The following is a 26,979-nucleotide window of genomic DNA, read 5'->3' as shown; positions in this document are numbered from 1 at the left end:
TCCTGGTGTATGATGTCTGCTTCCCTTGCTTCCCACTTCCATGTCCAGCGCATGTTGTCTCTCGCCAGGCAGGAAAATATTCACGCCCTCGTCCAACAGTGAAGTTCAACTTCGCTGCTTCCCCGGCGGCCGCCAAGTCCGATGATGTCTGATCGGCTCGGCCGATCGACTGGAGTCAGGAAAATGGAGTGCGTGCGCCCCTTACTTAAGTCACCGCTGCACTTGTCCTTGACTCGTTCCTCTTCCACGACGGCGACGTTCACAGCGACCATTCCTTTTCGCCGGCCAAAATGCTGACCAGACCAGCAGCAAGAATACGCGCAGCGCCGTCTGCAAACGCCTCCCTTTCCTTCTCAAGATGTCGCTCGACCGCGGCGGCGTCTGGCTCGGTCGTGGATGCCAAGTTGCGCGTGCGCGAGCATGCGCGGAATATATCGCGCTCGTCAGCGAAGAACGCTACTGCAGCGGTGTGCGTACATTCATCTCCGTCGCTCGCAAGCACCTACTCACCATACCCCAGCCGCCCCGCGCCTGCCCCCGCATTCCAGCAGGTCCCTCCCACCAAAAACATCGACCTGCCCACCTCCGGCCCCGGCCCCACCCCCAATTCCCCCCTCGATCGCACCTTCACTGGCCTTTCTGGCGGCCAGATTTTTCACGAAATGATGCGGAGACACGGAGTCAAGCATGTCTTCGGCTATCCAGGCGGCGCCATCCTTCCCGTCTTCGATGCCATCTACAATTCCCCCCACTTCGACTTCGTCCTTCCCCGCCACGAGCAGGGCGCCGGTCACATGGCGGAGGGCTACGCGCGTGTCTCGGGGAAGCCTGGTGTCGTGCTCGTCACTTCGGGGCCTGGCGCGACCAACGTGGTCACGCCGATGCAGGACGCACTCAGCGATGGTATTCCGCTTGTCGTCTTCACCGGTCAGGTCGCCACCTCGGCCATCGGCTCGGACGCCTTCCAGGAGGCGGACATTGTGGGCATCTCGCGCAGCTGCACAAAGTGGAACGTCATGGTCAAGGATGTCGCGGAGCTCCCTCGGCGGATAAACGAGGCATTCAAGATCGCGACGTCAGGGCGGCCGGGTCCCGTGCTAGTGGACCTTCCGAAGGATGTCACGGCGGCCATCCTGCGCACGCCTCTGCCATTCAAGGCGACAACTCCCGGCTCGAACCTCGAACTTCCGTCAAACCCTCTGGCCGTCTTGGACCCACCAACTGACACGGAGATGATCCGTCAGGCTGCTGCTCTCATCAACCAGGCGCAGAGGCCCGTGGTCTACGCCGGTAACGGTGTTCTCTCATCGCCGCTGGGTCCCAAGCTCCTCGCGCAGCTCTCCGAACTCGGCGATATACCAGTGACGACGACTCTCCTCGGACTCGGCGCTTTTGACGAGACCAACGAGCGGAGTCTGCACATGCTTGGTATGCACGGATCTGCGTATGCCAACCTCGCTATGCAGTCCGCGGACGTCATCATCGCGCTTGGGGCGCGCTTTGACGACCGTGTCACTGGCAAGGTCGATACTTTCGCCCCTGCTGCGAAGGCCGCCTCTATTCAAGGTCGCGGTGGGATTATACACTTCGAGGTCCAGCCCAAGAATATCAACAAAGTCGTCGAGGCCAACATTCCTGTTGTCGGGGATGTCATCACCAACCTTGGCGCGATGGTGCCCATGATCGAGAAGAAGTCACGTCCGGAGTGGCATGCGCAGATTGCCTCCTGGAAGTCCGAGTACCCATTCACCTACGTCAAGGGCGACAGCGAAGTTGGGCACATGAAGCCGCAGGAGGTGATCGAGGAGCTTGACCGCCAGGTGGCGCACAAGAAGAGCGACGTCGTGATCAGCACAGGTGTGGGCCAGCACCAGATGTGGGCAGCGCAGCACTTCAGGTGGACGAACCCGCAGCAGATGGTCACTTCCGGCGGGCTGGGCACGATGGGCTTCGGCTTGCCCGCGTCGATTGGCGCGAAGGTCGCGGCGCCGGAGAAGACGGTTATTGATATCGACGGCGACGCGTCGTTCAGCATGACGGCGATGGAGCTCGCCACCGCGTCGCAGTTTGGCATCGGCGTCAAGGTTCTCGTGCTCAACAACGAGTTCCAGGGTATGGTGTTGCAATGGCAGGGTGCGTATCTCTTCTAGCGTCCTAGTCACCTCTACTCCGCTGCGCGTCCACCGCTCTTTTGCTGACGTCTCACCGCAGACCTCTTCTACGAGAACCGCTACTCGCACACACGCATGACGAACCCTGACTTCTGTCTGCTTGCGGAGGCGATGGGTGTTCACGCGATTCGCTGCACCAACAACGCCGAGCTGCCTGCGAAGATGAAGGAGTTCCTGGAGTTCGACGGCGACAAGCCCGTGTTGATGGAGTGCGTGGTCGAGAAGAACGAGCACGTCTTCCCCATGGTACGCCAACATCCCTCTCATGCGGCTTAAGACGTGTATACTCACCTCTCACCCAGGTCCCCGCAGGGAAGGCGCTGCACGAGCAGCTCCTGCACCCGACGCTGAGAAAATCAAAAGCTACATGATTGTTCTGATGAGTAGCGCCTATCTACTTACCTATTCTAATAGTCATGGAGCATCTAGTATTCCCACTGTATATCATACTCATACTCATTCGGCCGAGGGACAACATGTGTATTATCAACCTTAACGTTCGCTGTTCGATGTGTGCCCTACTACGTACGCTGCTTAGCCACCGCGCGGTAGCGGAAAACCACTTACTTACTTCGCTGCGGCGGAAACCTACTTACGACCTGCTTATGATGTTTTCTTGGCATAGCGGTCCCCGAAGATGTACATGGCAATGCTATGGTGCATAGTGAACTGTTATCAGTAGCCTGCTGAGTCTGGGGGAGCCAGATTCGAACCGGGCGCACATCAACGATTAGAGTCTGAGCGCGCCTCCCCACCCGATCATCAATCCTGTAACTCCCTCAGCTCCGTCCACCATGGCGTCCCAACAGCCACAGTACATTCAGTACAAGCCTCCTAACCAGGAACAGCATGCCGAGTCGTCCCAGCAGGCTCAACAGGCCCAGCCCCCTCAAATGCAACCCCCCGCTCAGCCACATCAGTTGCAAGCGAGCACGTCGCAGCACCCTATACCGGCAAACTCGAGCGAGTGGGCGAGGGATCTGGTGCAGCTGGCGAAGACGGCAGAGCTGAAGTGCGTGTACTCAAGAATGGGGGATGGAGGGGGGCTGAATAGTTATAGACGCCATGCATTGACGTTGCAGATGCATACGGCGCATATTCTGAGCGCGCATGCATCGCTGGAACAGAAGTCGAAGATGATTCAGGATCTGAAGGAGCAGAAGAACAAGTGCGTAGTGCAGTTGCTTTTGCTACGACCTTGAAATCTGATCAAAGGCAGGCTCGAGAGCGAGCGCAATCGCTTGCTGAACTGCTTGCGGGAGGTGCGTGTCACCTCCGTCCCATACTCCCCTCCATGCTTATCGCCGCCGCCGTCACTTTAGGTCAACGAAGACCGAGACAAGGTCCGCTTTCCCCTGCATCCCTTCACCATCTATCGAGTCTGACCTTCTGGCAGGCCGAACTCATGGAACTCAACATGGACGCCGAGTACGCTTGCCTCCCCCCTTCCTTCATCCAGATCACTCACCCCTGGTCGTCCCCTCTCAGATGTACTACCCTACGCCAGCAAATAGCCGCACTCACCGAAGGCGAGTACGCCAACGCAAAGCGCGAAGTGGACGCCATACGCGCCGAGCTGGGGCAAGCACCACTACCAACCCTGCAGAATACGATAGACGAGAAGACGTCGCAGTGAGTGCCTGCATCTGCTTTCGTTGAGACCCATCAGAACTGCTCTGGACGCATCCCTACTTCTACCCCACCCTTTTTCCTCTCTCAGCACAAACCCATTTTACCATATTATCGACTCACAACCATCCCAGATACCTCACACAACGACGCCTTAGCGGTGTCAAGCGCCCGGGCTCCCCGCAACCGGGCCAGCCCGCCAAGCGCCCTCGCGGCCGGCCAAAGGGGAGCAAGACGAAGAAGCACCATACGCAGCCGGCAGGGGAGAGCGCGAGCGCGCCGCAGTAGCTTCGTCTTCTTCGACATCGAGCAGCATCATCCGTTTGCAAGCCACTATGGGTACGCAACGGGCATGCGCTGCGTGACAGTCCGCATATTGCCGTCGATTCCCTTGTATCTCTGTACACCTGCTCTTGTATGTCATTCGCTGATAGGCTTTTCGATCCAGTCGAGCGACCGTACGAGTCGAGAATCCGCAAGACGATAAAACAACAATAATAGTACAACAGGCGTCTACAAGCTTCTTCGCATCTAAGCTTTTGCTTCACCGGCATCATCCATTTAAGGACCGGCCCTTTGCCGCCAAGCCGTTCCTACTTTCCAACACTTCGACTCTACTGTCGAATAGTGTCCGCTCATAGCCGCCAGCGTGGTTTTGAGCCAGTCCAGGCAGGCGGAAGATTGCTCTGTTGGCTTGGCGGAAGGTCATTTCCTGCGCCAGGCTGGGGGGTGCTCACTCGCTCGAGCGGGGAGTCGCTGCCTTGCGGGGACGGGATAGCGCGCTTTGGGGATGGCGGTGTGGGCTCCTCTCGGGAGAAGGAGCTCGGGGATGTGGTGTCGGGTGATGGGAGGCATACGCTGGTTCTCGATTGTGAAGTCCTCCTGTTCGCAGGCAGTGTGCCGTCTCGGTGAGAGATCGACGTCTCCTTGGAGAGTAGCGTCGGGTCGTCTTCCGTAACTGAAGGCGCACAGTGACCCTTCCGGATCGACGTATTGCCTCTATCCCTGCCTTCGTCTAGACGAGAGGTAACTCTCGCGTCGAGCAGCTGGCCGACCACTACGTCTCGGGGATTGGTTCTCACTCGGGATGTCGTATCACTCGCAGGCGGACGCGGATCGGTCGACATCCCTGCTTGGTCAACGGGGGATGGAGGTCCGTCGCTTTCCAGTGAAGGCTCGATGCAGCCGTTCCGTGCATGCGAGGTACGTCTTCCAAGAGAAGAAGCAGTACTCCCCTCCAAGTCGGCGAAGTTGACTTTCCATGGTAGAGTTTCGTTGATCTCCGAAATCATGGCATCACTCTCGTGCTGCAGAGGCTCCGCTTCTTGCGAGGACTCGGGAAGAATGACCGGGTCGTTCACACGCGGAGGCCAAGTACCTCCTTCAATTCTAGGTGCCGAACTGCTCGCTCGCAAAGGCGAAGCGATCTTCGTTCCCGACGGCGCTGAAGACTCGCGTTCTCGCGAATGCGTATCCTTCGCGCTACCAGCTAACGGCAGCGCATCCCGGTCGACGACTATGCCCTCCGGGGATTTTGAGACGCTTCGGGAAGGGTAAGACATCGTTGAAAAGGACTCCTGGTTTGCGAACGCTCCGGCCTGTGCGTCATTCTGGCTCGCCTTGCTCTGACCAGAGTCGTAGCTGACAGCCGTCAGGCTGCCTGAGTCCTGTCTCGCTGTCGTCTGAGCGTGGTCGCGACTCGCTATAGTATGTCTAGAACCCTTGGTAAGTCATTGCAACGAGATTATTGCTGACCACTCGACACGAACCTCATGGCGGGCGGCGCATCGTCAGAGCTTCGCCCAGCTGTACTTGGTACGGCGCTACCGCGGGTCAATGGTTCGGGGTCTTGGCTGATTGAAGGTTGTCGAAACGTTCTGGTTCCGTCGATCGGAGAGGGTTCTGAGGGTGTGGCCTCAACGGAAAAGTCCTGAAAGGTACTTTTAGTAGGTCGACATGGCTTGCAGAGTAGGGGCTTACTGCAGTAACATCATCTCGAAGGAGCTCCTCGTTCCAGTGTACGCCGCGCTGCCTGGTATGATCCTGCCATATACACCTCAGGATCGATTCCTTTGGAGAGTACTCCCCCCCACCAAAAAAACTCGCCGGTCCGGAGTCGACCAGAAGTTCCTTGTTTTCTCCCGTATAGTGAGGGCTGAGATCAGAGTAATATGGTATGTGTATAGACTACCTTCTAAGTAATTCAGCGTAGTGGACAGCGAGAGCTCCGGTGCACGTGACAACGCACGCTGACATGATTTCTCACGGTTGAACTTCGGGTGTTGCCGACGCCCTGCCGCTCGAGGATCAACAGACTGACCGATGCCAAGCCCGACATAAAATACCAGGCATATCCTGCTATTGAACAACTGTTCCTGCGGACGAGGAACTGTCTTCCCTCTAATGGTATAAATTTCCGAAAAGAATGAAGGCTGCTTCAAGCGAGCCTGATAAGCATTCCCACCCAATTTCCTCCGCTTCGGGGAAGCACTGAATTGCAATGTCTACACATGTAGGCACATACAGGCCCCGTATACATATGTGTGCAAGCAGCAGCCCAGTAAACTGCGGGTAAGAACCACTGAGAGGACGGGTGGAGGTGCTCAACTAACACGCTTTCATTGAGGCATGATACTCAATGAGAAGATGAAAGCAATGCAGGCGTGATCTATACTATACCATCTTCCTTATACATTGCATTTGAGATGCGAAGGCTCCTCCTCGACACAAGAAATCAACTTGGAAAAGCTCGCCGGTAGGTCACCTGATTCAAGTCACATTTTTTCTATGATCCCAGCAGGTATTATCATTGGCCAGTTAGGGTAACGTAGATGATAAGGGGTAGTATACACAGGCATAACTTGACGAGCGGGAACACGCCGCGTACGGTTAACAGCAAGTCAAACTCGCAAGGTTGGACCGGCGAGTTTTTTTGGTGGGGGGGAGTACGTCCTACACACCGGTGACATCCTACTCTCGTTCGTAGGAGTTGCTGCCCTCTCTACCACTGTCGCGGTCGGTCTCAAGCTTACTGTAGCAGCTGCTTGAGATGATTGGGCGTCCGCTTCCTCACGGGCAACGTCCAGAGCCAACTTAACCTGAACGAATTCTATCTCCGTGGTCGGCTTATCTGGCTCCCATGTCGACTGAGTCTCGGCAGGTATAGAGCGCAGCTCTGTATATACGCGTTGCACCAGAGCATAGACGCATGGGAAGCGAGCATGATATGTCGGTATGTTGTCAGGATCAACGAGCGGTTTGAAAGACGCAATTCGGCGCGCGAGCAAGACGGCGGCCTGCGCTGACCAAATGACACGCGACTTATATTCTCCCCAATTCTCGCCGGCATTGGGGTACCGCTCCAGCCATTCCAAGATGTCGACGCTGAAATCCAAGCTGAGATCACGGGAAGAGTACAGCGCAGGCGTTACATTCCGGACTTCGCCTTCGCTCAGATGGACGATGATAGCCGTGATGAGCTTGAGGAAGGGACCATAAAGGCGCTCTGTGTGGCGACTCCGTCGCAATATATCCTGCGCGACATAGAATAGCTGCAAGCGAGTTTCTGAAAGGCCGATTCAGTACATGCTCATCGGGTTCGGAGACTGATGAGGCTCACCTGCGTTGGTGGCCTCTCCAGGCATGGCTTGCAAGGTGTTACGCAACTTGTCGTAGAGCAGGATAGGGATGTCCTCCAATCCGAGGTGTCCCAAGCTATTGTATATGCGAATGATATGCTCGACATATGCTGCACTGGTCGAGTCCAGCAACATATGGAGCACCAACTCCGAGGTGCCTTGCGAGACGACGCTCGAGTTCAAGAGAGGGAAAACCTCGGCAGCAAGGGGATCTTGGTCTGGCGAAGGGAAATTGGACTTAATCGTCGGGATACGCCTGACGCACTGGAGAACATATTTGGTGTTGACAGCATAATCCTTCAAAGTCCAGAGGCAGCACCAAATCCAATCACGCAGGAGCCGATGCTCGAAGTTCAGCTCCACAAATCCTACACACAGGCCAACGGACGTTGGCTCGTCGTTCCATCGCGCAGCCTCGTCACGACGACGAGTCCAGTCAAGGTCCAATTGCGACCAAGTAGCGTACGACTGAAAGGGTGCCACAAAAGTCCAATCAGGCTGAAAGCCCTTCAAAGTGATGAAGGTCTGATACGCCCATGCCCCGCAGTTCATGATGAGGACGGTCATCTGCAGGAATAGCAAAGACTGCGCAGATTTGAAAGGGACTTGGCTCGTCTTGTGCAGCTGCAAGCGTCCGAACCATGCCAGGATGTACTGCACCGCAGGAAGAACCGTGGTAGTAATGAAGAAAACCAAGATGATCAGGCTGAAGGCGCTTATCGCGCCGGCCACTTTTGATTGCAGATGCCAAAGGAGATAGTTGACGCCGGCGAGGAAGACAAACAACGCGATTTGCAGCAGAAGGGGAATCGAGGTGATGACGGCATTGACATACCACTTGGACAGACCTTCGTGTTTAACCTGACGAACCCCAAGGTTGGTCTGGTTAGAGAGCCCAGGGTCACGCAAGTATTCGCGAAGCCATTGCTTTGACACGATGCCGATGAGGGCGGAGGAGAGACTTAGCGTCAAGCTGGTGAACCAGAAGCCGTTGATGATCGACACAATGTTGTCCGGCAGGGTTGGCCGCCCACTCGCCTGAACAATGGTCGGTACCGTTGTGTTCGCGAGGAGAGCAAGGATTTGCCTCAGGTACTCCGCGGAGAGATCCTCTGGCTCTTCCAAGAGCCACTTATACGACTCGATAATAAACGCAGTGACGACGCCCGAGAAGAGACCAGCCTATAAGTCGTTGAGCATGCATACATGTGTCGAGGACGGGACGCACAAAGACCATAAGGGTGTCTATCTCCTCGCGATATATCTGGCATGTCGTCGAGTCGTCCTTGTAGACCAGCGTCGCCATGCAAGTCCAGGCTTCGTCCTCGTCTACTGGCATATTTCGGAACTTGCGATCACCGACGCGCCAGGGTTCCTGTGAGGAAACAGTCCCCAAACGCACGTCCGCGGCAGGGGTAGCTGGGTCTCTTGACAAGCCTGTCCTTGCTCGGGGTGCAGTTGAGTCTCCCTGTGAGGGTATGAGGACACCGTCCTTGGCATGCATGGTAAGGAATCCCACATTATCGTCGCCTATCGCCACATTATGCTGTGAAGACCCCAGTCAGAGAGTAGCGCCCAAGCAAAAGTGTAGAACGCACCCCTCGTTCGATATTCGCGCTCTCTCCGTCACCCTGTACATCAATAATCAGACAAGCCCTTGTGGGCGCAGTGCATAGCGCTGGCGTACAGATTCCAAGTCATCGGTAGTTGTGCGCCGTCCGGGTCTGAGGCGATTGCTAAAGGGGGATTGGAGGATTCGTATGAGCTTGTTGCTCAGCGATGCTGTCGGAGGCGATGAGGCCATAGCGTCAGGACGGAAGAGGAGAAAGGGTAGGCGGCTTGTGTAGAGCGCGCGCGACACACGATGCATGGGAAGTTTGACAAACATATCATTACGTGATACTGGAGGGAGACGAGACGTTCATACCTGCGCGCTGGGTTCAAGTGTACATGCGCGCGATAACCCCAGTACGAGCAACATATTACCGTCAACACGACTACAAGCACCCGAGTCCGCGCTGATCCTCAGCGCAAAAGCGGGCGAACTCCAACGACGCGTCAGGGGTGTTAGCCACGTCGCTGTTGACCCAGAACTATCCAAGTTGGATACATATATTGGTACTAGTCCATCGAACGTAGATTATCCTAGCTGGTAAGGCCGCGCGACTTTATCATGTCTGTCTGGTGCATCATGGCGACGACCAGAAGCCGAACCTGATCTTGGACATCGACGAAGTAAGGACCCACCAATTCTTCTAGCGCTTCGGCTTCCTCCCATCGAATCTTTCCATCGGAGGGGACGTGAGACGGCGTCATACGGAAGTACTTCCCCTCGAGATCCCTATGCTCGCGCTGAAAAGCGGACGCGATAGCATCGCAGCGTTCCGCCAAGGTGCGAATAGTCCGAAGGATCGATGAGGGTAGCCTAGGTTGATTGACAAACCTGCGCTGCGGGTTTTCCCCGACTGTCTGCGTCGTTCCTGCGCCGATGCTGAGGTAGTATGCGAGGTGTCGCGTAGGATAGATGGCCTCAAGTTCCTGCATGATATCGAACGCAGGGTTGTAGTGGTCGTCACCAGCATCCAGGAAGGTCCTGCCTTTGGTGGACGACAGAGGCTTAAAGAGAGCTGGATGACCCATAGTAGCTCGTATAGCCTCAACGAGCGTGAATTGCGTAGCGGGTTCCGTCGGATGAGCGTAGGAGCGTATCCTACGGGATACGACGTTGCCGGAACCATTGTCCTCCCTTATACATACAAACCTAATGGCCCATTAATTCAGTGACAATGCGAGAGGCAATCGTCACTCACGTCTTGCACTGCGCAGGCAGCGTCTCGAACACAGGTGTGTTCTCCCCATTACCGAAGCGACGAGAGATCTCTTTAAGCACTTTCTCCAAGGGTGTTGTCCTGAGGCTCCCGTCTGTCTTGATCTGCGTAAATACGTGGCTAACGACCCTCGTATAGCATTCGATGGCATGCTCTATCGATAAGCGAAGCCGGCCAAGCAGAAGCGCTATCAAACTGTCGGCTTGTGAGCTGCGTGTAGCATAATTGTGTGATCACATACCCTCCAGTCCCACTACCGGCAATTATGTCGAAATACTCGCATGGTGGAGGCAAAGCAGACAGACAGGATGCGAATTGAATTCTGTGCATAATCTTGCGCAGTAGCAGTAGCATCGAGAGACCGCGAGTGCCACCATCGTCTAGCCGAAAGATTCAGTCGGTGGTCCAACGCGCAAGCTTAATACTCAACCGAAAGTTAGCACTCGAACGCCAGGTCCGGGGCCAGAGAGCGATATATACACGCGCTGAGGCGTAAGAGCTTGGGTTTTGCTAGAGTCCGATCCGAAAGACGAGTCTTGAGATAGAGCACGCTGTCGTGGACGATGAACGAACGCCTGGAACAGCTTCATAACACATACCACGGCCATACAAGGATTAGTCCTTACAGTCCACAGTTTACAGTAGAGCTCATGTACAGATAGCAGATCAGACAGAGTAAAAGGGCGTGCAGCGATACCCAGCGTGCCAAACGCCTGGAGGGGGCGTTCCTGAGGCCGAGATGAGCGTTCAGAACAAGCAGTTGAACATGGCCCCAAATCAGTCGCCTCGTGACGCAGAGGGGAAATCGGCCCGAGTTCCGAGCTCTTTGTCGCCAAAAACGGACAATAATTCACAGATACTCAGCTGGTGCGGCCTGTCCCAATCGTCTTTACTGTTCTACATAGTTTCAATCTTGAGCAGAAGACGCCAATGTACGCCGAGATGCAAGGCAGACTACACCAGACAAGTAGCTATACAGGAACGAGACGGTTAACAAATACACTCGACAACCTTCTCATCATCGCGGAAAGTCGCGCGTGCGCTGCCTGGAATGGCCAAAGGTAAACCTCTACATAAGGCCGGTGGGGAGCTTCGTATGGAGGGGATGAGGGTTCCTAGGACATTCTGGAGACGAGGGGGGGGGTAGAGGAGGTAGAGGGATTGACGCGTATGTCGTTTATGTCGTGGTCGTAAGTAGGTGTAGCCGTGACGCCTGCCGCCCCGATCATCAATCCTCCTCAGCTCCGTCCGTCATGGAACAACAACAGGGTTCAGGTGCGTGATTGCGTAAGGCGGAGAGAGGCGAAAGGCTGAAAACATGCGCAGGCGCCATGCTCTGACGTTGTAGATACACACGACGCGTATCCTGAGCGCGCATGCGTCGTTGGTGCAGACGTCGAAGATAATCAGGATCTGGAGGGAAGGAACGGGGGAATAGGTGCGTGGTATAGCGACACAGCTCTTTACTCGAAGCTGACGACGGGCAGGTCGGAGAGCGAGCGCGATCGCTTCTTAACCTGCTTGCGGGAGGTGCGTGCTGCCTTCGTCTCATGCTCCCATACGTGCTTACCTTCACTCCAGGTTGACGAAGACAGAGACCAGGTCCGACTGTCCGTACATCCCTCCATCATTCATCGAGTCCAGCCTGCACGCAGGCCGAACCCATGGAGCTCAATATATCCAGACGCTCCTGCCAAGCTCTACATCCTGAGATCTTACATCCTGTTTTCACCCCCTAGATGCACTACGCTCCGCCAGCATATTGCTGCGCCCACTTTGTGCGAATACGATACCGCCGAGCGTGAAGTTGACGCCATACGCGCCGAGTAGGGGCAAGCACCGCTGCCGAACCTAGAGGGTACGATAGACGAAAGGACTTCCCAGTGAGTGGACGCTTGTTTGTTCTTCCCAAGTCTTTGTTTGCCTGTCTTACGTTCGTCGCCTCTTTGGCACCTTTCCCTACCCTCCGTCATATACCTGCTTCGCCGTCTTCTTCTCCCTCGTCGACAGTTTCTGCCTCTGTACAATTGAGCTTACAGCCATAGGTACCTCACCCAGCGACGCCTCAGTAGCGTCAAGCGTCCAGGCTCCCCGCAATTCGGCTAGCCCGCCAAGCGCCCTCATGCCCGGCCGAAGGGGGTCAAGACGAAGAAGCGCCATACACAGCCGGCGGGGGAGAGCGCGAGCGCGCCGCAGTAGCTTCGTCTACCTCGACAGTGAGCGACCTCAGTTCTCTGCAATCGCTATGGGTGAGCATGACGGGCGCTAGCATCCAATAATGTGTGGCGCACGGTCTTCATGACTATTCTCTAGGGTTTCCTTATAATTCTGTACGCTTGCTTCTGTATGCTATCTGCTAATGGACCTTTTGATCCCAGTTGAGCGACCATCTAAAACAAAAGCGCGCAAGACGATAACACAATAATGAGTAAAAGTACAACAGGACGTCTACAGGCTTATTTCTATGTGGCACTTCCCTGGCGATCCCTCCACGTTGCGACATGAATGACCGCCGCCTCCAACACCAACTCTTCTTCCACTATCCGGATTATCTGTATCATAGTCTAGCTCCGCTTGCCGCTTTGTGGTGGGGGCGAAGGCTCATATGCGCCAGCGAGGCTTCGAATCATTTCGAGGTAGAACGTCGCCTCCCAGCCCTCCTTGAGGGACGTCGGTCCCTCGCGAGGGAAGAGACCGGCCTTCGCTTCCTTGCGGGGCGGTGCTGGTCTCTGAGGGCGTCGGCGGAGCGCCCACCAAAGGTGATGAGTCCATGTTCTCTTCGGGACGGGTGCGACCGCCCCGCGACGGCATATTGCCGTTGGCTCGAGAGGGCGGGATGGCTTTCGCTGGCGGTGACGCAGATTGATTCGAAGGCGATGGCGACGAGGCTTGCCCTTGCGGCCGAAGAGTGTCGGTCTCTCGTGAAGGTCGTCGCCTGATGTCGCCCTCAAGCCGGGACGGCATGTCGTCCAGCTCCTGCGAGAAGTCCTTCACAGTACTAGCCGACGGCGGTTCGTCCTGCTCGAGAATCGTGCCCTCCGGCGACAGCGACAGACTTCGCGTGGTACCGAATGACTTTCGAATGGTGTCCTGACTGGTTGACCCGCGAGTCAAGTCGGGACTCGGCGACGTCCGACGGGAAGCGTAGCTGAACATGGTCTGATCAGAATCCTGACTAACGGCCGTCTGCTGCGAGTCCTGTCTGGCTGCCGTTCGAGAGGGAAGGTGGTCGGCAACCGTCTGGTCTGCGTCGCCGTTGTTCGCAGGCTGTTTGGAGTCCTGCTCGACCGCAGTTATCCGGGAGTGGGTAGATGATACCTGGCCCGCATCACGCGCGCCTTGGTTGAGACTGTCCAATCCTGAGGCATGCATGGATGCATCCTATGATGGACGCATATAGGTATTGCAATCACTACACAGATTGCGGACAGCTCACCATTGCGCTAGACTCGTTCGGCTCGTGGTCCTGGTCAAAATGTACCCCATCTTGCTGCGGCCTGGCCGTGTTCTTTTCCATAAAATCAGTAATGAGGGCCAGAGAAGCGACGGGAGTGCTCACCGAGCTCCTTCCGTTCCTTGATACGCCCACCATCCAAGGCATGGGCCGCGCCGCGGGGTAAGGAGCCCCCAAGGGCGCCTCGTTATCTGTAGTGATAGCCTCTTCGCGCGCCGCGTCGAGGGCGGCTTTCACCTGTTGGAGGTTCTCCATATCGTCCTTTTCTGACGACGTCCACGAAGGCCACGTCTCGGTCGGAATCAGGCTGGCTTTGGCGAAGACGAGCTGGACGAGTGCGCATATAGTGGGGAAGCGAGGGTGCCACTTCGGGATGTTCGCGGCCTCCAGCGGCTTATACGAGGCAAGTCGACGAGCAAGAAGAGAAGCTGTCTGGGCGGACCATATAACACGCGTCTTATAGGCTGCCCAGTTGGAGATCGGTTCCGGGTACCGCTCGAGCCATTCCGAGACGTCGGCAGCAACGTCCAAGCTGAGCTCGCGGCCGACGTACGTATGGTTTTCCTGGATCTCGCCTTGACTGAGGTGCATGATAATGGTGGTGATCAGTTTTGTAAACGGTGCACATAGGATTTCGGTGTGTTGACTTCTCCTCAACGTGTTCTGTACTACATAGAACAGTTGAGAGCGTGTATCTGCAGTAGCAATAGGCATGAGGAATATGACTGCAAGGAGATCATCGTAGCGTACCAAGTGAGGAAGATGCTCCCGATATCTTGGAGAGCGTGATACGCAAAGTGGTGTAGACGGCATCGGGGACCTCGACACCCCGGTGCATGATGTCGTTGAATATCCGGATAAGATGCTCGACGCTCGTGCCCGATGTGCCTTCATCCGATTCCAATATCGCATGCAGTACCAACTCAAAGGTGGTTTTCGTTACCGTATTTGGATGGGATAAGGCAAGGACCGCGCTCGCCAAGGAGTCTGATTTGGGTGCGGGGAAGTTGGACTTGACCTCCGGAATGCGTCTGATGCATTGAAGCACATACTTTGCATCAATCACATTGTCTCGCATACTCCATAGGCAACCCCAGATCCATTTGCGCAGAGATGGATGCTCGAAGTTGAGCTCAATGAAGCCGAGGCACAGTGCAACAGACGTTGGTTCTTTGCTCCATCGGGCGCTCTCGTCTCGACGTTGAGTCCAATCGAGGTCAAACTGCGGCCATGCAGCATGTGTCGGAAAGGGTGGTACGAAGATACGGTCGTGCTTGATACCGTTTGTCAAGATATGGAAGACCCAGGCCGCAGAGTTGAAGAGAAACAAAACGATGCGCAGGAAAAGCCAAGCCTGCGCGGACTTGAACGGCACCTGACTGCTTGTGTGTAGACGCAGCCACCCTACATGACAAGCTACGAATTGCAATGCGGGCATAACAGTGGTGATGATGAAGAAGAGGATGATGAGCGCGCCGAGGATGGTAATGACGAGGGCAATCCTTTGCTGTATATGCCAGAGCAGGTAGACGACACCAGCAAGGAATAAGAAGAGTGCGACCTGAAGGAGCAACGGTATGGACGTAATCACGGCATGCACGCACCACCGCGTCAAACCTTGAAACTTGACTTGACGGACAGCGAGGTTGGTCTGGTGAGAACGTCCGGCGTCGCGTAGATATTCGCGAAGCCATTGTTTGGATACGATGCCGATGAGGGCAGATGACAAACTCAGCGTCAGGCTGCTGAACCATAGGCCATTGATGAAGTCGACGATGTCGTCTGGAATGGGGGGTCGTCCGCCGGAGCGAGTGATGGATGGAACGGCTGTGTTGGATAGCAGAGCGAGAATCTGCCTAAGGTATTCCGCAGACACATCTTCGGGTTCTTCTATCATCCACTTATAGCCCTCCATGATGAACGCGGTCGCGACACCAGAGAAGAGACCAGCCTATAGTTAGACAAATAAGACCCGAAGAAAATCGGTCAACGGGACACGCACGAAGACAAGGAGCGTATCTATCTGCTCGCACTGAACCTGACAGTCCGTTGTATCATATTTTCCGACCACGTTCGTGCAACCTTGCCACGCTTGCTCCTCCTCTGCCGATTTGTTTCGAAAGTCGCGGTCTTTGACATCCCAATAAGCCTGCGATGCGCTTTACATGCGTGACATGAGCGACTGGCCAACTGCGACGTACCTGTGGCACGGGATCCGCAGCGTCTATCGAAATGCTGCTCCTCGCGCTTGTCGAACCATCCGTTGGGGTGTCGCGGGATTGGCGCTCGCTTGTATATCGTGGCGTCTAATCGAAAGTCCTTGTCATGAGCAGCTGAACAGGCCTCTGGCCTGGATAACTCACATTCCGATTCTCTGTATCTGGTCCCTGAGGTCAAAGGAATCAGTTCCAGCCATGGCGAACTGGAGACGACACAAACTAACATTCTCAATATCATTCCCCCACTGATCGCGTACAAAGCGAGTAGTGGTGAAGGGTGCTGTAAGAACCCGCACAATCTTTTCGGACATAGAGCGTCTATATGTCTCGGCAGAGGACATGTCGAGGAAGTAGCAGACAAGGAGGAATTCGCATTCTTGCGACACGCCCCAACCTCATGCGGAATGCTGATGCTGGGAAAGTTGCAATCGGATCACAAGATGCCGTCCGTGCGGGTCAGTGGTCTCTCTGACTCTCTGCAATCAGCTGCCAGACGCGCGTAAGCTTTGTGCATGCGTTTGGGAGCGCTCGACAGGCGTTGCACTGTCAGACTCCATTCGAGGACATCGACCGATACTCTGCATATTCGATGCGACATTACCAAAACCTATCCCTATTACGGCCACCTCCGAAGCTGACTTTCGTAAGTGCGAAAGCTACGAGCAGTTATCGACTCCCTCTCATCAATCATCAAGAGTTCCAATATCTGGATCTGGTTTTGGATGGCCGCAATGTACGGTGTCACAATCTCGTCCAGTGCCTCTTCCTCCTCCCACCGAATCTTGCCGTCGTAGACAGACAGTGAGGGCGATAGACGAAAATACTTTCCCTCCAGGTTCCCATGCTCTCTCTCGAAGGCAGAGGCTATGTCCTCGCAGCGATCTGCCAGATGTCGAAGTTTGTTGAGGAGGGGCGGCGGCAGGCGAGATCGATTGGCGAACCAGCGAGAGGGATTGTCGCCCACTGTTGCCGCTGTCCCAGAGCCGATACTGAGGTAGTATGCGATGTGACGAGAGGGATATAGCAATGATACTTCCTCGAAGAGATCGAAAACGGGGTTGTAATGGTCGTTTCCCGCGTCCACGAACGAGACATTGGTATTGCCCCGGGGGATCGACACAGGCTTGAAGAACATGGAATGCGCCATCGTCGCGCGAATGGCTTCCACGACCGTGCATTGTGACTCCGTATCCCTATGGCGAGTGTAGGATCGTAGTTTCCGAACAGACATGGTTTCGCCGTTGTGTTCTCTCGCGCAGACGAAGCTGTCGCTGATAAGTATACCTCAACAGCAGAGATGTCGCAAAACGTACGTTTTACACGGAGATGGCTGCGAGTCGTACAGCAGCATACCGTCTCCGGTGCCAAAGCGATTAACTATCTCCTTCAGCACCTTCTCCAGCGCCGTAGTCTTGAGACTGCCATCTTGTTTGTATTGCACGAAGACGTGATTGACAACGCGCAAGTAGCATTCGATAGCGTGGTCGACGGAGAGCTGGAGACGCCCGAGTAGTATAGCTATGAGACTGTATCACGGTCAGCATCTCATCCCCGACGAATCACGAGGACGTACCCTCCCGTGCCACTTCCTGCGATGAAATCGAAATAGTCGCATGGTAGAGGGAGTGCTGGTAGGCAAGACAATCGTTGAACCCTGTGCAGTATTATGCGAAGTAGGAGCAACATAGATAGGCCGCGGATTCCACCGTCATCTGAGGGCGAGGGTCAAGGTTCGACTCATGCGAGCACCGAATAGAACTAACCGAAGGTCAATAATCGTAGACCAATTTCTGATGGCGAGGCATATACCACATCTTGCGGTACAGAACTTCGGGATGGTTTGGAGTTTGAGCCAAAGGACGAAGTCTGGGATACAGCGCGCTGTAGCCCATGTCAAAATCCGCCTGGAAGAACACGCCTTGAACCCGTACCGCGGCCATGCAAGTAATTATCGTTACAGATACAAGGCGATATCCATGAAACAAGCAAGGATCAGAGAGGAGACGAGGATCAGAGCTGTATCTCAGCACACAATGCACCTAGTCCAGGTGTTGCCGGAGCTGAGATGGGTGCTCGAAGCAAGGAGTTGAACTTCGCCGTTTCGACCCCAAAATCAATGACGTGACAGCGGGCCGGAGGGCCGGAATCTTTGTCGCCGAATCAGGACAGAGCTCCGGCGGAACCAAAACGGAGCCAAAGTTCACAGTCGCTGTTGGCTGGTTGTATATGTACATTAACAATGTCCGCCAGACGTAAGCGAGGCAGCTAGATATGCGATAATTCAGGCGTCAGTCCTGAGCTATAGCCACAATCTTGAGGGAAAGCCTCATGGTTTCGACCGCACGCAGACAACATCGTCCAACGAACTGATATAGCTATACAGGAACGAAGATGCATTCAGAGACGACGATGGTAACATATACACAATAGATGCAGGTTAAGTACAAGAGCCGAACGTTCCAATGGCGAATGTCGAGGTGGGTTTCAAATGTTGAAAAAGTATGGGCATTCCAACGTCGTGACCGGGGCATGAATGTCAAATCGAAGGAGAGGAGGACCGAGCGTCTAGCAGTCCGGAAAGTATGTCGAGCCTGTAATGCGAGGCACTCTACGGCATGGAGCTCATCACCACTTCTTGCGCGACGCCCCATGCCTCCTTGGTCGTGCCGGTCCATCATCTCTGGATGACGGAGGCTTCGTCGAAGACCCCGCCGCCCGACTCGTCCTCGTCGACCGCCTGCCTGTCGTCGTCCTTCCCGACGACGGCCCCGCGACCTCCGACACGTCCATGCTCTCCGCCTCCGACATCCGCTCCTCCGTCGTGCTCCTCTCAACCTCGCCCTCCGGCTCCATGTCCTGATCCTCCTCGCCGAAGCCCGCCTCGCTCCCCGTAGGACCGTCCATCTCCATGGCATCATCGCCCTCCGTGGGCTGCGGGCCGGGCTCGTCCTCGACCTCCTCATCGCTACCCCAGTCGTCCTCGAGATCGTACATCCCGCCAGGCGGCTCCCCGATCCACTCCCCGTCTGACGGACCGCCAAAGTCCCAGACGTCGAGCACGGTAGCGTCATTGCGGTTGCTCGCTGCGACGCACCAGCGACCCTCGAACACGACCTGCCAAACGCCGCTGATGCCGGTGAGCAAGTCGCGGACGACGGTGCCGTCGCGGATGTTCCACATCTTGAGCGTACCGTCCGAGCCGGACAGCACCTTGAACTCATCGTGCTGGAAGCAGGTGATCGCCCCGGTGTGCGCGGCGAGGGTGTGTTGGAGAGCCCCGGAGTCGGGGTCCCATATGCGGAGGGTAGAGTCGGCGGCGGCAGATACAAGGTAGGAGGGAGAGAGGCCGAGAAGGCCGACGAGGGATGTGTGACCGGTGAGCGTGTGTTGGCATTGGCCGTTCTGGAGGTTCCATACGCGAACCGTGCCGTCCATGGAACCCGAGCAGGCGATATTGCGCTGCGGATCGAGCACCACACTGTACACTGCATCGAAGTCAGCACAAGATCACGCTGAAGAGTCGGCTGACGCACCTTTCTGCGTATGCCCCTGCAGGACCCACTTTTGCTGACCAGTGATGATGTCCCAGACGCGGACGGAGCAGTCGTAGCTTCCTGATACGAGAGTGCGACCCCTCGCGGCGAGAGCCCTTACGGCATGCTCGTGACCCTCCAAATGCAGGCGGTGGTAGGGATTCTCCTCCGCGTCCTAGACGTACGTTAGTACAAAGGTCGTGCTCTATTGGAAGGCCACGTACGCAAGTATCAGGCAAGTCACCGTCTGCCTCATCACCGTAGCACTTGAACTCGGGGTCTCCTGGTCGTGGCAACGTCCACACCCGAAGCGAGTGGTCCCGACTCCCCGTCACGATAAGCGGCCTCTTCGGCCACTTCTCTCTAGTAATGACGCCCGGCTCGTGCTCCACGTCGACCATCTCCGGCTTAACGATCGCCAGACATCGCACCGTGCTCGTATGTCCGCCGAATACGTGGGTGCAGCGCCCGGTCTTGAGGTCCCATATGCGGACCGTGCGATCCGTCGAGCCGCTGACCAAGGTGTCCTTGCTGGCTGCCAGTGCCCACACGCCGCCTTCGTGACCATCAAGCGCCATGACGAGCTCGCCGGTTAGAGGCGAGTATACATGGATGGAGTGGTCGTCGGAGGCGGAGATGATACGCCCGTGGGAGAAGAGGAGACACGTCACGACGGACGAGCCGTGCGCGGGGAAGGAGATGTGCATGGGGTCGGTGTTGTTCACCCAGCGCGTCCGGGTGAGATGGCGGCTCTTGAAGAGTAGTTTGTAGGGGTGAGGAAGGGGAAGGCCATCTGATGGGCTCGGTTCGAGAGCACGTTTGGCGTTGATGTAGTTGGCGAACGCAGTTTCGGATTCGCCGCCGAACCATATCTTTGTATTCTTCAATAGGTCACGCCACAGCGCCCCGTCCGAATCAATGATGGCACGCCAGGATTTCGACACCCGCGACGCGCGGGCGAGAGTCGAGAATGGAAGGTAGCTCAGGATGTGGGAAACGAGCTCTGGCGGGAGGATGGTGAGGAAGTCGCGCGCGAGGGTCGGGGTCAGCACAGAGTGCAATGTGCGCAGGACTGGCAATGGCGAGTGCCGAAGGAGGGTGAGAAGGAAGTGGGATTGCAAGGCTGGCGGGAGGGTGTTAAAGTGCGCGACGAGGCTGGGGAGCGCAATCAGGGTGGTCATGGCGGCGTCAGGCTGCAGCGGGGGCTTGCGGCTGCGGCGAAGACGCGCCCGAGGGCGGCGCGGATGGCCAGATCTTGTCGGGGCGGGGGCGGGGAGCCGCGTGGCGAGGGTAGCGGCGATGGCGGGGCAGCCGAGAACTGCGTCTGGCCTGACTGTGTCTGGGGTGTCGCGCGCGCCTTCTTTCGCGGCGGGGCAGGTGTGGCGGCGTCGACCTCGGGGATCATCTCGACACCCTCCATCGTGGACTCGGTGCCGAGGGAGCGTTTTCGGCCATAGCGTTCGACGGCCTCCACCAGATCAACGACTGGTGTCGTGTTTGGATCCTCATCGCGTCGGAGCATGCGCCACCCCGTGCCGGACGCGAGCTCTTCGTCGTCCTGCATGTCCTCGTCACCGACATCACCATCGCGGAAAGTCGCGCGTGCGCCGCCTGGGAAGACCAAAGGGAAACTTCTAAGGGAGTTGGGGAGCTTCGCATGGAGGAGAGGGTAGTTCTTGGGATCTTTGGGAGATGATGGCGCGGGTAGTGGAGGCAGCGGGATGGGCGCGTATGTCGTGGTCGTAGTTGTCGTCGTGACCACTCTGCGCGTAATATCAGCATCCACATCGACAATAGACAAGAAAGACGTACCTTGTGGTCGAGACGGAGGGCTCCAGCACGAGGTGCGGTCGCGGAGGATTCATCGCTGGTGGCGGCGAGAAGGTAGCTTCCAAGTCGTACGCCGCCGCGAGCTCGATGTTGATGGCCGTGGAGCCAAACAAACAAAGCGGCCCGGCCGGAGAGAGATGTCTTTAAGTGGCAACCTTTGTTCTTCAAGGACAAGGAGCGCGACATCGATAGCAGCGTTCGGCCTTAAACTTGCTCGAACAAAGATTCAATATGCATACTTGTGTTACGCTTGACGATGGAAGATGGTGTACTAATCCTTGGGCAATCACGATGAAGCAAGGGTCGCTTACGTTTGCCCATCCTGGAAGTCAAGCTATCATCTATTGGTGGCTCTAGTGCTCTCATATTGCTAGCCCCTCTTTGTGTGCTCCTCAGTAGTTGGGACGGTGGGTTTCTTCCAAAATCCTGAGCTCGCGGTCCGCACCGGGGCTTCTTCCACGTTTAGTAACTAAGCCCGGTCGGACGGACCGATGTCGCGTCACTGACCCAAGCCTCAAACGACTAACTTCAACTCCTTGTCCTGAGCATCCATCTCAGCCACAACAACACCTCAACAGTGTTGCTTTGTTTTCTGAGATATATATTTTTCCTTTCCCTTTCGCCTGATCTATCCCTTTTGATGATTTGCTTTCTTGGCGCATCCGTTCACACCGACTAATCTGGCAGACTGCATGGCAGCGGTATGTTGTGGCACTATCTGCACGTTGACAACGTATCCTCATGGAATGATAGCGAGGCCTCTCGCCGACATCATCATTCAAATCTGGCAACGGTCCTGTGCCAGATGTCCCTCTTCACGACATTCACGCCTCGCTCGCTGTACCAGGCCCTGGGATCCGGCTTTTGACTTTTGGTGAGCATGGATCATACGAGCTCAGGATCGACTAAAGCGTGTTGTGTCAGATGACGGCGGCATACGAGGACTGTCTGAGCTGCTGCTACTTCGCAAGATCTTGCTCCGAGTCCAACAAGGTTCAGGGCTTCCCAGTCTACCCGCGCCATACGAATACTTCGATATCATTGCCGGAAGTGGAACAGGCGGGTAAGTGGCTCTCTCAAGCGGAAAGAAAGTGGCTCAGACAAACGTCAGCTTCATTGCACTCCTTCTCGGACGGCTACGCGTCACCATCGAGGAAGCGATTGAATGCTACGCGCGCCTCGTTACCCAGGTATTCACGCAGATCAAATCAGACGGAAGCTTCAAAGCCACCTCCCTCGAGAAAGTGATGCGAGAACTTTGCCACCGCTTTGGCGAATCAGAGGAGATGTCGATCCTGGATGACATCCCTGCCCCGTGCAAAGCGTATGTGACGTCGGTTTCCCGTCCTTTTACCCAACTCATTCCACACAGGTTCGTCTGTACCAGGGAACAGGACGCTACGGGACACGTTACCCACCGCAGGCTGCGAACATATCTGCATCCTGGCGAGACCGCCTTTCAGTGCACTGTCGTCGAAGCTGTACGCGCCACCATGGGCCAGGCCTTGTTCTTCAAACCTTTGTCGATCGGCAAGGGCGATGCTTCGATCACTTACTTGGATGCCGGATACGATCATTATAATCCCGTCTTCGACATACTCGAGGAAACACGATTGCTCTATCCTTCGCGTCATATGGCCTACTGCTTGAGTCTCGGAGCAGGAAAGGCCAATACGGTCGGCGAGAACGGCCCTCGCAGGTTCATAAACCAGCCAAGGCTGCCGCCGGCGACACTCGTTGCCCTTCGCCATCTCGCAGAACGCTGCGACACTATCGCGTCCGCTTTTGAGGCCCAGCACGGCGCCGAGTTCGACGATAAATATTTCCGACTGACGCCCGCGCATCCTTCTTATGACGGCCGGATACGGTGGGAGCAGGTCGACCCCTTGGAGGCCTTCGTGGCTCCGTACGTCGAAAGCGTTTACAATCAGATCGAAACGGTGGCTATTGCGATGATGGAGGAAAGGGATCTAATAACGGCTAGCAGTCGCAAGAAATTCAACAGGCAATTTCGAGACTGGCGTTGACACGGCCTTGTCGTAGCGTATGTATGCATGCACCAGGTGACCAGATATGTATTCGAGCACGTATGCATCACCCGTCAAAAAAGGTCTGAACTTCATTTACGTGTATCTCTGCAAGGTACGTCTGGCGCTGTCATCTTTCCTCGTCACCGGTAAGGATAGTGTGTTAGTTTGTGGGCGCTTCTCCGATCCCTTACTGATTTCTCATGCAGATTTCATCAAGATCTCGCCATGTGTTGGGGGCACGCGTCGTTCGCGAGTTTCTCTCTTGTACTTTTCCTTCATCGCACATCGCATACCTCTCTACTACTGCTATGGCGGATCCGAGCTCAAGGCGTTCTTTTCGTGACAAAGTGAAAAGAGTCTGCAAAGCGCCGTTTCGCTCTACATTACACTCCCACGGGCTGCATTGGATGGGGGTCATGGTACGTCGCTGAATTCGCGAGGGGAAAACGCATCTCATACCCTTTCAAAGTCTCACCAGGATATAGCGGGGCAGGATGTAAGGCATTCAACCCTAATCAGGAAACGCGCCACACATCGACGATTTTACTCTGACACACTACTTCTAGGACAGCCTCGGCGAAAAGGTTGGCAAATATTCCTCGACTTCCTCGTCGATTATTCACGTGCATCAGGCGACAGAAAGTGCGCGCCCAAGCATGTCGAAAGACGGCGGTGATCCTCCCCATCAGGGCGTAAGCCGTCACGATTTCTTATAGGCGCGCAATGCTAAGTTTATCGCATAGGCCCAATGGCGTATAGGTGGTCAGAAGTTCTTCAACATGCCAACCGGTCGTGAAGATGCTTGGGATAAATGCACCGAACTGGTCAATAACCATGACACCACGTTGTCTCAAGATTCTCGAGAGGAGATAGACAGCTTGCTAGTCTTCGTACGTACGCAAGCAGGTGTGGGCCCAATTCACTGATAACCATCACCGTACAGGCTGGTCTCTTCTCTGGGGTGTGTACGGCGTTCATCATCGAGTCGTACAAGTGGATGATGGAACAGCCCGACGACCTCGCTGTGGACTACCTGCGGCAGATACTGGTCGTCCTAACGAACACAACGAACACCTCATTCCCTCAAGGAGCTGTCTCCTCCGGGCGACCCTCCCTACCCAATGACATCGTGGCTTTGATCAACGGTTTGTGGTTCAACAGCCTCGTTCTGAGCCTCTCTTCCGCTTTGGTGGGCATCGTGTCAAAGCAATGGCTGAGAGAATACATCCATGACGCAGGACGATCGCACATCACGAACCTCTCTGTTCGCCAAGTGAAGTACGACGGGTTGCGGCGCTGGTACGTCGGCGTCATCATCGCCCTCATCCCAGTCCTGCTTCAAGCCGCATTGTTCCTTTTCCTAGTTGGCATCATCTACCTCCTCTGGCATCTGCAACCCGTAGTGGCCGGTCTCGTCAGCGGTCTTGTTGGCCTCATTGCGTCGTTCTTCATCCTAACCACAATCCTGCCCGCCGGGCAGTTCATTATCTACCGCATGTTCCATCTACAGCGGCATAATGCATCGCAAATTCCCTTTAAGTCGGCTCAGGCATGGATTTTCCTGCAGATAGCGCTCCTCACGATCAACTTCGGCGCATGGATTCGTCACACCTTCGTCACCACCATGCGATTTCGCTACGGCGACACTTTCGTAGCCCCTTACATGACGAACCAAGCATGGTCGCAACTCGATCTGGACTGGACTCGACGTCGCGACAAGAGTGCTCGCGCGCACGATCAGCCATCGTCCGTCGCTCTCTGTCTCGGCTTCATAGAGCTGAACTTCGAGCACGCGCACCTGCGCGACTGGATCTGGAACTGCCTCTGGAGTTTACAAGACAAAGCGGCCAGCGCTAAATATGTGCTTCAGTGCGCTAGGAGCGCCATCTCAGGCGAGAAGTCAGACTTCCCGTCCCCCGAGGATGGTCTAGCGAGCACAGTGCTGCCGCTTTTGGGCCCGAAATTGGCGTCCCAGGCCACGACAGAGATGGTTCTACACACCCTACTTCCTTCCTCGTCGGAAACGCGCGTTGAGCACATCATTCGCGTTTATAATAGTCTGGTCGACTGCGGCATCGATTCGGACGGAGTGCCTAGAATTTTGTACGACTCGTTACGCATCACTCTCAGCGGGATACCGGGTCACGCTTCTAGTAATGGTGTGTCCCGATTTTTCCACCTTCCAGGAGGCATGCGAAGAAGCTCACATCGCTTTCAGACACCCGCTTACAACTCTTCTATGTCGCCCGCGATATACTGCGGAGAAATCAGCACACAGAAGTGAATCCCGGTCGCTGCTTACAACTTCTTACCACCATCATCACTCATCTCGGGCGCGGGGAAGTAGAGCAGGGATACGTGATCAGCGCGTACACCCGCAATCTCAGCTTGGCCCTTGCGCCGGAGATCATGAACTGGCTGAGCCGCTATCCTGAACCAGGCCGTAACTGGCGAGCCTTCAAGTCGCGCGTTTTATGGGCCACCCAAAGTGCTGTCTTTCTAGCCCGGCGCATCGCCCGTTTCACTCATTCGGATAGACGACCGGCCTGGCATCCTCGGCTACCAGCGATGTGTGCCCTATTTGCGACCGTGGACCTCAGCGCTCGCATGATACCACCGGGTACTCTGCCAACGTGGCAGTCGGACGAGGCAGATATGGACATCGAGGAGTTCACCCGAGTGAAGGGCCTGCTGGAGGACGCGGTCGAAGCAGGCTCTGATCACGACAGCTCACCTTCGCAAGGTGCAGATGTGCGTTCGGAGAGAGAAGAGCGTTCGCGGACACCATCGGTGACCTCCACCAGCGATGGATTCTCGGCAAGTCTTTATAGCATATTGCGCTTGCATCACTGGCTGACAGCTTGGGGCACTGTAGCACGGCCGTGGAGTTCACTGGGGAGGTGTAATCACTGTCGAAGAACCCTCGGAAGACGTACGGATAGCTATGTCTTCATCACGCGGCTTGCTCACCTGATGATTAGTACTCGCCCTCACCGTATACAACCGACTTCAGCCGGCCTATCGTTATCAACGCTCCTTCAGGGCACGATAGAGACCAGACGACACGCACCGCAAAGCCAGACGTTTCGCCAAGGGAATTCCGAGCGCCACAAACCGTACCTATAAGCGCCTCGTTGAAGGTCCCAGAGCGAGTCGTGGCCCACGACCGTGTCTTCTATGCACCGCAACGATTTGGTTCCGCGCTGAACGAATTCCGTCCCAACCGTCCCACCCAATGGGCACGACCGATATGGGGAGGGATTGGTAGGCGTATACGGAGGGCATCAATTTGAAGAGGGCAAACGCGACTGGGGGGCGGAAACCGCTTCAATGGGTCAACTGAGCTTGTTCCCCGACATGGGAGATGGTCGGACAGGCATTTCGCTTCTAGTCGAAAGAAGGGCACGCCATGTACGAACGGAATCCGGCAGTCCTCACCACAAGAGAGTCGTATGGGTAAGGAGACGTGACCAGCGGCGCTCGATGCCGACTGATATATAGAGCTTTTTTGCCTGTGTCTGTATCCCTTAGACTTGATTTCATTGTCGCAGCTACTGAATACTCACCTTTGCTGCCATAGTGGCTGAACGTTGAACGAGCGTCGAGCGGTCTTGGTCTTGCGGTTGTATTTCAAAGTCGCCGACGAG

At 55.8% G+C, this 26,979-nt stretch overlaps 10 protein-coding genes across 10 annotated transcripts; 5 read left to right on the top strand and 5 right to left on the bottom strand.

Moving 5' to 3' along the window:
• The first annotated feature begins 167 nt into the window (after window positions 1-167).
• Window positions 168-2,945, top strand: SCHCODRAFT_02608404 (acetolactate synthase). The gene is made up of 4 exons (XM_003034772.2): window positions 168-469; window positions 521-2,133; window positions 2,212-2,417; window positions 2,474-2,945. Exons 1-4 carry the CDS (start codon window positions 291-293, stop codon window positions 2,540-2,542), a joined length of 2,067 nt encoding a protein of 688 aa, XP_003034818.1. The 5' UTR covers window positions 168-290; the 3' UTR covers window positions 2,543-2,945.
• A 4-nt stretch (window positions 2,946-2,949) lies between these two features.
• SCHCODRAFT_02608400 (uncharacterized protein) lies at window positions 2,950-4,278 on the top strand. The gene is made up of 7 exons (XM_050344317.1): window positions 2,950-3,183; window positions 3,232-3,339; window positions 3,391-3,433; window positions 3,494-3,514; window positions 3,568-3,599; window positions 3,660-3,803; window positions 3,935-4,278. The coding sequence occupies exons 1-7, from the start codon at window positions 2,966-2,968 to the stop codon at window positions 4,086-4,088; spliced, it is 720 nt and encodes a 239-aa protein (XP_050203154.1). The 5' UTR covers window positions 2,950-2,965; the 3' UTR covers window positions 4,089-4,278.
• A 93-nt stretch (window positions 4,279-4,371) lies between these two features.
• SCHCODRAFT_02526951 (uncharacterized protein) lies at window positions 4,372-9,270 on the bottom strand. The gene is made up of 8 exons (XM_003035600.3): window positions 9,126-9,270; window positions 9,037-9,069; window positions 8,667-8,984; window positions 7,420-8,620; window positions 6,761-7,365; window positions 5,781-5,843; window positions 5,570-5,730; window positions 4,372-5,513 (listed from the first exon to the last, which is right to left on the bottom strand). Exons 1-8 carry the CDS (start codon window positions 9,240-9,242, stop codon window positions 4,436-4,438), a joined length of 3,576 nt encoding a protein of 1,191 aa, XP_003035646.1. The 5' UTR covers window positions 9,243-9,270; the 3' UTR covers window positions 4,372-4,435.
• Window positions 9,271-9,583: 313 nt separating this feature from the next.
• Window positions 9,584-10,596, bottom strand: SCHCODRAFT_02485727 (FabD/lysophospholipase-like protein; the record flags this gene model as incomplete). Its single annotated transcript, XM_003035601.2, has 3 exons — window positions 9,584-10,199; window positions 10,249-10,461; window positions 10,508-10,596. 3 exons carry the CDS (start codon window positions 10,594-10,596, stop codon window positions 9,584-9,586), a joined length of 918 nt encoding a protein of 305 aa, XP_003035647.1.
• Window positions 10,597-11,519: 923 nt separating this feature from the next.
• Window positions 11,520-12,096, top strand: SCHCODRAFT_02662118 (uncharacterized protein; the record flags this gene model as incomplete). Its single annotated transcript, XM_003034774.2, has 3 exons — window positions 11,520-11,541; window positions 11,615-11,796; window positions 11,848-12,096. 3 exons carry the CDS (start codon window positions 11,520-11,522, stop codon window positions 12,094-12,096), a joined length of 453 nt encoding a protein of 150 aa, XP_003034820.1.
• A 771-nt stretch (window positions 12,097-12,867) lies between these two features.
• SCHCODRAFT_02485337 (uncharacterized protein) lies at window positions 12,868-16,280 on the bottom strand (the record flags this gene model as incomplete). The annotated part of the gene is made up of 8 exons (XM_050342841.1): window positions 12,868-13,647; window positions 13,703-13,774; window positions 13,826-14,415; window positions 14,471-15,671; window positions 15,723-15,869; window positions 15,922-16,026; window positions 16,084-16,107; window positions 16,164-16,280. The coding sequence occupies 8 exons, from the start codon at window positions 16,278-16,280 to the stop codon at window positions 12,868-12,870; spliced, it is 3,036 nt and encodes a 1,011-aa protein (XP_050203153.1).
• A 193-nt stretch (window positions 16,281-16,473) lies between these two features.
• On the bottom strand, window positions 16,474-18,018 carry SCHCODRAFT_02608386 (FabD/lysophospholipase-like protein). The gene is made up of 5 exons (XM_003035602.2): window positions 17,871-18,018; window positions 17,703-17,820; window positions 17,513-17,651; window positions 17,253-17,465; window positions 16,474-17,204 (listed from the first exon to the last, which is right to left on the bottom strand). Exons 1-5 carry the CDS (start codon window positions 17,877-17,879, stop codon window positions 16,556-16,558), a joined length of 1,128 nt encoding a protein of 375 aa, XP_003035648.1. The 5' UTR covers window positions 17,880-18,018; the 3' UTR covers window positions 16,474-16,555.
• A 107-nt stretch (window positions 18,019-18,125) lies between these two features.
• SCHCODRAFT_02608383 (WD40 repeat-like protein) lies at window positions 18,126-21,387 on the bottom strand. Its single transcript, XM_050344316.1, has 5 exons — window positions 21,285-21,387; window positions 20,792-21,235; window positions 19,697-20,726; window positions 19,473-19,647; window positions 18,126-19,424 (listed from the first exon to the last, which is right to left on the bottom strand). Exons 1-5 carry the CDS (start codon window positions 21,335-21,337, stop codon window positions 18,565-18,567), a joined length of 2,562 nt encoding a protein of 853 aa, XP_050203152.1. The 5' UTR covers window positions 21,338-21,387; the 3' UTR covers window positions 18,126-18,564.
• Window positions 21,388-21,835: 448 nt separating this feature from the next.
• Window positions 21,836-23,569, top strand: SCHCODRAFT_02608380 (FabD/lysophospholipase-like protein). Its single transcript, XM_003034775.2, has 6 exons — window positions 21,836-22,003; window positions 22,056-22,176; window positions 22,227-22,365; window positions 22,414-22,626; window positions 22,675-23,444; window positions 23,539-23,569. The coding sequence occupies exons 1-5, from the start codon at window positions 21,995-21,997 to the stop codon at window positions 23,327-23,329; spliced, it is 1,137 nt and encodes a 378-aa protein (XP_003034821.1). The 5' UTR covers window positions 21,836-21,994; the 3' UTR covers window positions 23,330-23,444; window positions 23,539-23,569.
• A 17-nt stretch (window positions 23,570-23,586) lies between these two features.
• SCHCODRAFT_02608377 (uncharacterized protein) lies at window positions 23,587-26,834 on the top strand. Its single transcript, XM_050344315.1, has 9 exons — window positions 23,587-23,751; window positions 23,802-23,828; window positions 23,899-23,916; window positions 23,965-24,024; window positions 24,076-24,222; window positions 24,276-25,491; window positions 25,551-26,149; window positions 26,208-26,264; window positions 26,314-26,834. The coding sequence occupies exons 1-9, from the start codon at window positions 23,641-23,643 to the stop codon at window positions 26,623-26,625; spliced, it is 2,547 nt and encodes an 848-aa protein (XP_050203151.1). The 5' UTR covers window positions 23,587-23,640; the 3' UTR covers window positions 26,626-26,834.
• Window positions 26,835-26,979: the final 145 nt, after the last annotated feature.

This window comes from Schizophyllum commune (genome assembly GCF_000143185.2).
Source record: "Schizophyllum commune H4-8 unplaced genomic scaffold SCHCOscaffold_1, whole genome shotgun sequence".
Lineage (NCBI taxonomy): Eukaryota > Fungi > Basidiomycota > Agaricomycetes > Agaricales > Schizophyllaceae > Schizophyllum > Schizophyllum commune.
The sequence above is the reverse complement of the archived record's forward strand: the minus strand, read 5'-3'. Positions and strand labels throughout refer to the sequence as shown.

Excerpts from the sequence above, each read along its gene's own strand:
- SCHCODRAFT_02608404 (XM_003034772.2), top strand. The coding sequence starts at position 291 with ATGCTGACCAGACCAGCAGCAAGAATACGCGCAGCGCCGTCTGCAAAC. Across the intron at positions 470-520 it reads AAGAACGCTACTGCAGCGGT|CCGCCCCGCGCCTGCCCCCG; the intron begins GTGCGTACATTC and ends ACCATACCCCAG. Across the intron at positions 2,418-2,473 it reads ACGAGCACGTCTTCCCCATG|GTCCCCGCAGGGAAGGCGCT; the intron begins GTACGCCAACAT and ends CCTCTCACCCAG.
- SCHCODRAFT_02608400 (XM_050344317.1), top strand. The coding sequence starts at position 2,966 with ATGGCGTCCCAACAGCCACAGTACATTCAGTACAAGCCTCCTAACCAG. Across the intron at positions 3,600-3,659 it reads GAACTCAACATGGACGCCGA|ATGTACTACCCTACGCCAGC; the intron begins GTACGCTTGCCT and ends GTCCCCTCTCAG. Across the intron at positions 3,804-3,934 it reads ATAGACGAGAAGACGTCGCA|ATACCTCACACAACGACGCC; the intron begins GTGAGTGCCTGC and ends CAACCATCCCAG.
- SCHCODRAFT_02526951 (XM_003035600.3), bottom strand. The coding sequence starts at position 9,242 with ATGGCCTCATCGCCTCCGACAGCATCGCTGAGCAACAAGCTCATACGA. Across the intron at positions 8,621-8,666 it reads TAGACACCCTTATGGTCTTT|GCTGGTCTCTTCTCGGGCGT; the intron begins GTGCGTCCCGTC and ends AACGACTTATAG. Across the intron at positions 5,844-6,760 it reads ACGAGAGTAGGATGTCACCG|GATCATACCAGGCAGCGCGG; the intron begins GTGTGTAGGACG and ends TGTATATGGCAG.
- SCHCODRAFT_02608386 (XM_003035602.2), bottom strand. Across the intron at positions 17,652-17,702 it reads TCTACGATTATTGACCTTCG|ATGACGGTGGAATCCGCGGC; the intron begins GTTAGTTCTATT and ends CCTCGCCCTCAG. Across the intron at positions 17,205-17,252 it reads CAGCCATCTCCGTGTAAAAC|CTTCGTCTGCGCGAGAGAAC; the intron begins GTACGTTTTGCG and ends TATCAGCGACAG.
- SCHCODRAFT_02608383 (XM_050344316.1), bottom strand. The coding sequence starts at position 21,337 with ATGAATCCTCCGCGACCGCACCTCGTGCTGGAGCCCTCCGTCTCGACC. Across the intron at positions 21,236-21,284 it reads CCCTCCGTCTCGACCACAAG|AGTGGTCACGACGACAACTA; the intron begins GTACGTCTTTCT and ends TATTACGCGCAG. Across the intron at positions 19,648-19,696 it reads GTGACTTGCCTGATACTTGC|GACGCGGAGGAGAATCCCTA; the intron begins GTACGTGGCCTT and ends ACGTACGTCTAG.
- SCHCODRAFT_02608380 (XM_003034775.2), top strand. Across the intron at positions 22,366-22,413 it reads GCCGGAAGTGGAACAGGCGG|CTTCATTGCACTCCTTCTCG; the intron begins GTAAGTGGCTCT and ends GACAAACGTCAG. Across the intron at positions 22,627-22,674 it reads ATCCCTGCCCCGTGCAAAGC|GTTCGTCTGTACCAGGGAAC; the intron begins GTATGTGACGTC and ends CATTCCACACAG.
- SCHCODRAFT_02608377 (XM_050344315.1), top strand. The coding sequence starts at position 23,641 with ATGGCGGATCCGAGCTCAAGGCGTTCTTTTCGTGACAAAGTGAAAAGA. Across the intron at positions 24,025-24,075 it reads GTGATCCTCCCCATCAGGGC|GCCCAATGGCGTATAGGTGG; the intron begins GTAAGCCGTCAC and ends TTTATCGCATAG. Across the intron at positions 26,265-26,313 it reads TCGAAGAACCCTCGGAAGAC|TACTCGCCCTCACCGTATAC; the intron begins GTACGGATAGCT and ends CCTGATGATTAG.